Source organism: Schistocerca cancellata, chromosome 3 (genome assembly GCF_023864275.1).
Source record: "Schistocerca cancellata isolate TAMUIC-IGC-003103 chromosome 3, iqSchCanc2.1, whole genome shotgun sequence".
In the NCBI taxonomy this organism is placed as follows: domain Eukaryota; kingdom Metazoa; phylum Arthropoda; class Insecta; order Orthoptera; family Acrididae; genus Schistocerca; species Schistocerca cancellata.
The window spans coordinates 764,381,294-764,389,865 of record NC_064628.1 but is presented as its reverse complement, the minus strand read 5'-3'; the positions used below and the strand labels follow the sequence as shown (position 1 = coordinate 764,389,865).

Here is an 8,572-nt window from a genome sequence, read left to right as displayed (position 1 = left end):
GATGCCACGAAGCCTCAGAGTTGTCAGCCGACAGACTGATTGTCGATTGATGGTTGACTCTCTGTGGCTACAGAGGTTAGGCGCCAGAGATATTGTCCAAGTTTGAACACGTTCAAAATGTACAGAGGAAAACCAAAAAAATGTGCGGAATTCCTGAATTTTCATCAGTAATATGATGATTATTATTTCGTTGGAGACAGTCTGCTATCTCTGTCGATGAAATGTGGCAAATGAGGTTGATGAACTTTAGCTCAACAGTTGACAGGTCTGGTCAGCTTTAATGCTGAGTTCATACTCATTGTACAGACATCACACGGAGATCCGACTGTCCGTGGACATTAGTTGGCAGTTTCGTTACTTCTAATTTCCTACTGGGGTGCGACCCAATAAAAGAGTGATTTTCTTTCTTTGCTAGATTTCGAGGGAGTTGCCTCAGAATTGACCGCTGACAGACAGTTTGAACTCTGTGAACACAAGAGGTTTCGCCTCTAAGAACAGCACCTTACAAACAAAGACCTGCAGGAATGAAAATGCTCAGTTCACAACACATGCAGAATGAACTGAGGAAATTAAAAAAATCTGAGTTTCTGAATTTTCGCAAGTAATATGGTGATCATTATTCCGTCGGAGACTCTCAGCGAACTCCAGACATGAAACATGGCACGTGAAGTTGATGAACGTGAGGTAACTTGGGCTCAACAGTTGATAGGTCTTACCAATTTACATGTCGAGTCCACATCCTTTGTACAGGCAATACAGAGATCTGTCAGTCGTGGAAGGTTCTGTAAGTACTGATCAGTGGTCTTCATGCGGTGTGACTCATGAATTGGGTGATTTATTTTTTTCTTTGGTCGTTTTCGAGGACGTAGCCTCAGAGGTGACTGATGAAGAACTGTTTGACTTCCGACTAATCTCTGTGCCTACACGTTGTTTCGTCTCTATGTACGGCCCCAGTCAAAGTAAGCCCTTCAGAAATAATAATGTTCATCTCAAGCCACGTGCAGAATGTCCTGAGAAATTGAAAAAGTGCACAGTTTTTGAATTTTCGCAAGTAACATGGTAATCAGCGAACTCCAGACTTGAAATGTGGCCCATGAAGTAGATGAATGTGAGGTAACTTGGGCTCAACAGTTGACAGGTCTTACCAATTTAGATGTTGGGTCCATATCCTTTGTACAGGCAACACAAAGACCTGTCAGTCATGGAAGGTTCTGTAAGTTCTAACCAATGGTCTTCATGTGGTGTGACTCATAAACAGGGTGATTTATTTTTACTTTGGTCGTTTTGGAGGAATTAGCTTCAGAGGTGACTGCTGAAGAACTGTTTGACTTCCGACTAATCTCTATGCCTACACGTTGTTTCCGTACATAGGTACGGCCCCAGACAAAGTAAGCCCCTCAGAAATAATAATGTTCGTCTCAAGCCACGTGCAGAATGTCCTGAGAAATTGAAAAAGTGCACAGTTTTTGAATTTTCGCAAGTAACATGGTGATCATTATTCTGTTGGAGACTCTCAGCGAACTCCAGACGTGAAATGTGGTAACGTGAAGTAGATGAATGTGAGGTAACTTTGGCTCAACAGTTGACAGGTCTTACCAATTTACATATTGGTCCACATCCTTTGTACAGGCAACACAAGAGACCTGTCAGTCGTGGAAGGTTCTGTAAGTTCTGACCAATGGTGTTGACACGGTGTGACTCATGAACAGGGTGATTTATTTTTTCTTTGGACTTTTTCGAGGACGTAGCCTCAGAGGTGACTGCTGAAGAATTGTCTGACTGTCGACTAATCTCTGTGCCTACACGTTGTTTCGTCTCTATGTAAGGTGCCAGACAAACTAAGCCCCTCAGAAATAATAATGTTCATCTCAAGCCACGTGCAGAATGTCCTGAGAAATTGAAAAAGTGCACAGTTTTTGAATTTTCGCAAGTAACATGGTAATCAGCGAACTCCAGACTTGAAATGTGGCACGTGAAGTAGATGAATGTGAGGTAACTTGGGCTCAACAGTTGGCAGGTCTTACCAATTTACATGTTGGGTCCATATCCTTTGTACAGGCAACAAAAAGACCTGTCAGTCATGGAAGGTTCTGTAAGTTCTAACCAGTGGTCTTCATATGGTGTGACTCATAAACAGGGTGATTTATTTTTACTTTGGTCGTTTTGGAGGAATTAGCTTCAGAGGTGACTGCTGAAGAACTGTTTGACTTCCGACTAATCTCTATGCCTACACGTTGTTTCCGTACATAGGTACGGCCCCAGACAAAGTAAGCCCCTCAGAAATAATGATGTTCGTCTCAAGCCACGTGCAGAATGTCCTGAGAAATTGAAAAAGTGCACAGTTTTTGAATTTTCGCAAGTAACATGGTGATCATTATTCTGTTGGAGACTCTCAGCGAACTCCAGACGTGAAATGTGGTAACGTGAAGTAGATGAATGTGAGGTAACTTGGGCTCAACAGTTGACAGGTCTTACCAATTTACATGTTGGTCCACATCCTTTGTACAGGCAACACAAGAGACCTGTCAGTCGTGGAAGGTTCTGTAAGTTCTGACCAATGGTGTTGACACGGTGTGACTCATGAACAGGGTGATTTATTTTTTCTTTGGACTTTTTCGAGGACGTAGCCTCAGAGGTGACTGCTGAAGAATTGTCTGACTGTCGACTAATCTCTGTGCCTACACGTTGTTTCGTCTCTATGTAAGGCGCCAGACAAACTAAGCCCCTCAGAAATAATAATGTTCATCTCAAGCCACGTGCAGAATGTCCTGAGAAATTGAAAAAGTGCACAGTTTTTGAATTTTCGCAAGTAACATGGTAATCAGCGAACTCCAAACTTGAAATGTGGCACGTGAAGTAGATGAATGTGAGGTAACTTGGGCTCAACAGTTGACAGGTCTTACCAGTTTACATGTTGGGTCCATATCCTTTGTACAGGCAACACAAAGACCTGTCAATCATGGAAGGTTCTGTAAGTTCTAACCAGTGGTCTTCATGTGGTGTGACTCATAAACAAGGTGATTTATTTTTACTTTGGTCGTTTTGGAGGAATTAGCTTCAGAGGTGACTGCTGAAGAACTGTTTGACTTCCGACTAATCTCTATGCCTACACGTTGTTTCCGTACATAGGTACGGCCCCAGACAAAGTAAGCCCCTCAGAAATAATGATGTTCGTCTCAAGCCACGTGCAGAATGTCCTGAGAAATTGAAAAAGTGCACAGTTTTTGAATTTTCGCAAGTAACATGGCGATCATTATTCTGTTGGAGACTCTCAGCGAACTCCAGACGTGAAATGTGGTAACGTGAAATAGATGAATGTGAGGTAACTTGGGCTCAACAGTTGATAGGTCTAGCCAACTTAGATGTTGGGCCCATATTCATTGTACATACAAGACAGACACCTGTCAGTCGTGGAAGGTTCTGTAAGTTCTGACCAGTGGTCTTCACGCTGTGTGACTCATGAACAGGATGATTTATTTTTTCTTTGGTCGTTTTCGAGGACGTAGCCTCAGAGCACTGTTTGACTGTCGAGTAATCTCTAAGCCTACACGTTGTTTCGTCTCTATGTATGGCGCCAGACAAACTACGCCCCTCAGAAATAATGATGTTCATCTCAAGCCACGTGCAGAATGTCCTGAGAAATTGAAAAAGTTCACAGTTTTTGAATTTTCGCAAGTAACATGGTGATCGTTATTCTGTTGGAGACTCTCAGCGAACTCCAGACGTGAAATGTGGCACGAGAAGTAGATGAATGTGAGGTAACTTTGGCTCAACAGTTGACAGGTCTTACCAATTTACATGTTGGTCCACATCCTTTGTACAGGCAACACAAGAGACCTGTCAGTCGTGGAAGGTTCTGTAAGTTCTGACCAATGGTGTTGACACGGTGCGACTCATGAACAGTGTGATTTATTTTTTCTTTGGACTTTTTCGAGGACGTAGGCTCAGAGGTGACTGCTGAAGAATTGTCTGACTGTCGACTAATCTCTGTGCCTACACGTTGTTTCGTCTCTATGTAAGGCGCCAGACAAACTAAGCCCCTCAGAAATAATAATGTTCATCTCAAGCCACGTGCAGAATGTCCTGAGAAATTGAAAAAGTGCACAGTTTTTGAATTTTCGCAAGTAACATGGTAATCAGCGAACTCCAGACTTGAAATGTGGCACGTGAAGTAGATGAATGTGAGGTAACTTGGGCTCAACAGCTGATAGGTCTGGCCATCTTACGTGTTGGACTATATTCACTGTAGGTTCAACAGAGATACCTTTCCGTTGCTGGCGGTTTTGTAACTTTTGATCAGTGACCTCCAGGGAGTGTGACCCACTAACAAGGCGATTTTGCTCGCTTCGCTAGTTTTCTAGGAGGTAGCCTCAGAGGTGACTGTTGATGGTCAGTTTGACTGTTGGCAGACTCTCTGTGCCTGCAGGTGGTACAGCCTCAGAAGAAATGAGGCCCCTCAGGAGCGAAACGTCTGAGCCCACGACACACGCAGAATTTATCGAGGAAATAAAAAAAGGAAGAGGCTCAGTTTCTGAATTTTTCACCAGTAACACGAGAGTCGTCATCTCGTGGGAGACTGTCTGGGAGTTCCAGCGAAGAGAGGTGGCACGCGAGGTCGGTGGACTGGTCTGCGGCAGCCAGGGGAGGCGGCCCGGCGCCTCCGGCCGGCGGCGCGGGCTGGTGGTCGGCGCTCGGGGCGTCACTGGACGACGCAGCGGCCGACGTCGTCGCCGGTGGCGGCGCCGATGCCGACGCTCCTGCGCACGAGCGCGGCGAGCCGCGACGCGCCCCCGGAGCCGGCGAGCCCCGCGTCGCGGCTGCCGCCGCCGCCGCCGCTGCTGCCCAGCGAGCAGGTCTTGGTGCGCATGATCATGAGGTCGGTCCGGATGGACGGGCGGCGCACGTTGGGCGCCACGACGCCGCACGCGTCGCTGAGGCGCCGCTTGATGGACAGCGAGCACTTCTTGGAGCGGTGCTGCGGCGCGGGCGGCGGCAGCGCGCACGGGCTGCCGAAGCTGGGGTGCAGCCGGCGGTGGTGGTTGGGCGCCATCTCCAGCGGCAGCCCGGCCGCCAGGAACAGCTCGTAGAACAGGTCGTCCACGCGGATGTTGCGCTTCGCCGACGTCTCCACGAACACGCAGCAGTCGTCCTGGGTGTTGGCGTACGCCGTCGCCTCCTCCACAGTCACCGTCCTGCCGACACGAGCGGTTTGCCCCACGTCAGTCCTGCAATCCTTCACAATACGAAAAGTTCATATAAATCTGAACCAGGGATGCAAAAAAACCGACCACTTAAAACCGATACAAGTATTTTAGTTACGAAGTACCGGCATTTTTCGGTTCTAGGTGTAATGGTACTTGAATTACGCAACCATTACGGCACCTCACCTGAACCTCTCGATACCAGCAATACTCTACTGTGTTTCTGTAAAGTACTTACTTAGGCCGGTATTACACTATCAAATTTCTTTGTCAAAGATTTGATCAAAGATGTCATCAAATATCCCGTCAAATATATTTGACAAAGATCTTTGACGTAGCGCTAGAAGGGGTATTACACTGTCATCAAATTTTTCGTCAAAGTTCGAGATGGCTGACAACTACTTGTTATTAACCGCAGCAGTTGAACGTACCACAGTTGCATTTTGTGCACATGCGGAAAGGAAGTGGGGAAAAAAAAAGGAACGGTACATACGAGGTTGACAGTCTGATAATAAATTCAGTTGGGAGGAGCACACCACAGAACTGCAGAAACGCCTTAACAAATCTGTATTTGCAAATTCGAGTGTTAGCAGACATAGGCAATATAAAAACGAAAAACCTTGCATACTTTGCCTACTTTCATTCCATAATGTCATATGGTATAAGATTTTGGGGTAAATCTTCAAGTCAAACAAAAGTTTTCAGAGTCCAAAAGCGTGTAATACGTATTATTTGTGCAGTAAATTCGCGGACGTCCTGTAGAAACCTCTTGAAAGAACTGGTTATACTAACTACTGCCTCTCAGTATATTTACTCCTTAATGAAATTTGTCCTAAATAATATATCTCTTTTTCCAACAAACAACTCAGTTCATACATACAATACCAGGAACAAAAATGATCTGCACAAGGACTTGAAAGCACTTACTTTAGTTCAAAAAGGGGTCCACTACTCAGGAACACACATCTTCAATAATTTGCCAGCAAACATAAAAAATTTATTTACATATAAAGATCAGTTTAAAAGGAGCCTGAAAGACTTACTACCGGCCAACTCCTTCTACTCCATCGACGAAATTTTTGATAGAAACAAACGATGTATTGTATTTATTTATACTATTAGTATTGTTATTTCAGCTTAAAAAAAATTGATAAGTTCCACATCCACGAGGATCTCCTCAGCATGGATTTACGGAACTAAAAACTAATCTGGGAGAAGCCGTGGGTTTTACGACGACACGATAAAACCATTCAACAAAACTTGTTACATGACCTTACAGTGGAAGACGCCAAGTCGTACATCAATTACTGAAGAATGGATGAGCATACATTTCTGTATGTGCTCAGTGAAGTGTATCCTCATATCACAAAGCACAATATTCACTTAAGAACTGCTACATCTGCAGAAGACAGGCTCACTGTAACACTCCGATTCCTTGCTACAGGAGAGGGTTATGTTAGGTCAGGTCAGGTCAGGTCAGGTCAGGTCAGGTCTCCAATCTTCTTAATCTGCTTTTGTATTCAGTGTGCCTCACGTTGTAAAGCGCCTCATCAGCTTCATACATCTCTATTAATTTTGTAGTTGTCGGCACACAGCAATTGTATTTACCGGCAATGTTTTTATAAACACTACAGACGACAGAACGCTGCAGCGATGCTAGCGCTCCATGTGGTAACATGTCACATTGCAGTGAACAGAAGACAAGCGATTTCTTTAATCAAATCTACAGCGAGGCCCTAGATTTGATCAAATATTGGACGACATTTGACAAAGTTCCTATTACACCATCAAATATCTTTGACAAAGATTTTTGACAAAGATATTTGACAAAGAAATTTGATAGTGTAATACCGGCCTTACTTACTGGTCGTACCAGACTCGAGAGTCGATTATCGCAGCAATTTTCGCCATCTGACCCTGTCTTGGGCTATTTCCTTCCATTCACCTTCAATACCTAGGCTCCTCAAATCAGCCTTCACATTGTCCTCCCATCTACGCCTCGGTCTCCCCACAGGACGTTTTCCTTCTAGGTGCCCTACCAGTACTCTGCGCGCTGCCCTGCCCTCATCCATTCGAGCTACGTGACCCGCCCATCGCAGCCTACGTGATTTGATAATACTGATTATGTCAGGGCTTGAATAGAGTTGGTGAACCTCTTCGTTATGCAGTTTTCGCCACTAATTTTGAGTTTCTGTAAAGTAGTTGATATACGAGGGGTGTCCAGAAAGTAAGTTCCGATCGGTCGCGAAATGGAAACGACTACGAAAGTTCGATAAGGCTTCGTACATATGTGTTGGGCAGTGTCTCTAATACGACCCTAGATAGCAACACGTAGCTCTTCTCATTTCTGAGCTCACAGTGAGCGCGTAAAGATGTCTAGAAAATAGTGTCTCCCGCCAAGTACGAGGGCCTGGTGAGAAATTTCGCCTGAAGCTATGCAGCCAACATTACATAACTATCGTTCGGTTTCGTCTTCAAGGCAATTGTCAGCCGCATTCTGCAGGGGCAATGAAGATGCTCTTGCGTCGTTTTCAATTGGAAATGTTTGATTACCCACAATACAGCCCGTAATTGTCTCCCACTGAGTTTCATCTCTGCTCACATGAACCGCTGGCTATGAAGACAACATTTTGGCACACACAACGAGCTGTAGGTCAGCGTAGAGAATTGGCGGAAAGCACTGGCGGCTGTCTTCTATGATGAGGGTATTGGAAATTTGCTGCAATGCTACGACAAATGTCTAAGTCAGAACGGCGACTACGTAGCGGAAAGGTGTAGGCAACTGTTACAAATAAAACATTTCTGATTTTCACTTTGGTTTCCATTTCGCGATCAATCGAACCTTACATTCTGGACAGTCCTCGTATTTTTGAGACAACATTCAGATTTCATTTCATTAATGTAGAGGTACTTTGATATATCGATATGTTTATATTGCAATGATATTATTCTTATGTGTATTCTTTCTTTTGTCACTATGATCTTTGTCGTACCTGTAAGTCTCGATTTTTGGGCGCGTAAGCAGTTAGTTAGAGAGTCGGACCTTGAGAAGGTCAAGTCTTGGACGTCATGTTGGAAAGACGCATATTGTAGTCAGCTTATAAAATGTGAACGTTAACAGTGAGGAAGATGTTTTCAAGTATGTTTTGTATTGTGAAGTGATGTTTTGTGTGTTACGTGATATTGCAACAAAAGCAATAAAAAGGAAGTGTAACTTAAATTCGGAGTGCTGATTACTTTTTTACATCACCATTGTCCTGCAAAAGTGTAATCTTCAAGAATGGTTTGTGAAACACATCTATAAAACTTTTGAATATAGCAGAATAAAACCTAGGCCTCTTTGCATCCGAGCTTGGAATCATCGCCACCTA

At 44.4% G+C, this 8,572-nt stretch overlaps 1 protein-coding gene across 1 annotated transcript in view; it reads right to left on the bottom strand.

The window, feature by feature from the left end:
• Nucleotides 1-4,524: 4,524 nt before the first annotated feature.
• The window catches only part of LOC126176555 (GTP-binding protein Rhes), a 706,272-nt gene continuing 702,224 nt past the window's right edge, over nucleotides 4,525-8,572 (bottom strand). Inside the window, exons 4-5 of the mRNA XM_049923715.1 lie at nucleotides 4,819-5,192; nucleotides 4,525-4,628 (exon numbers count right to left, since the gene is read on the bottom strand). Coding sequence (XP_049779672.1) covers nucleotides 4,525-4,628; nucleotides 4,819-5,192 — 478 coding nt within the window. The remainder of the gene's footprint in view (nucleotides 4,629-4,818; nucleotides 5,193-8,572) is intronic.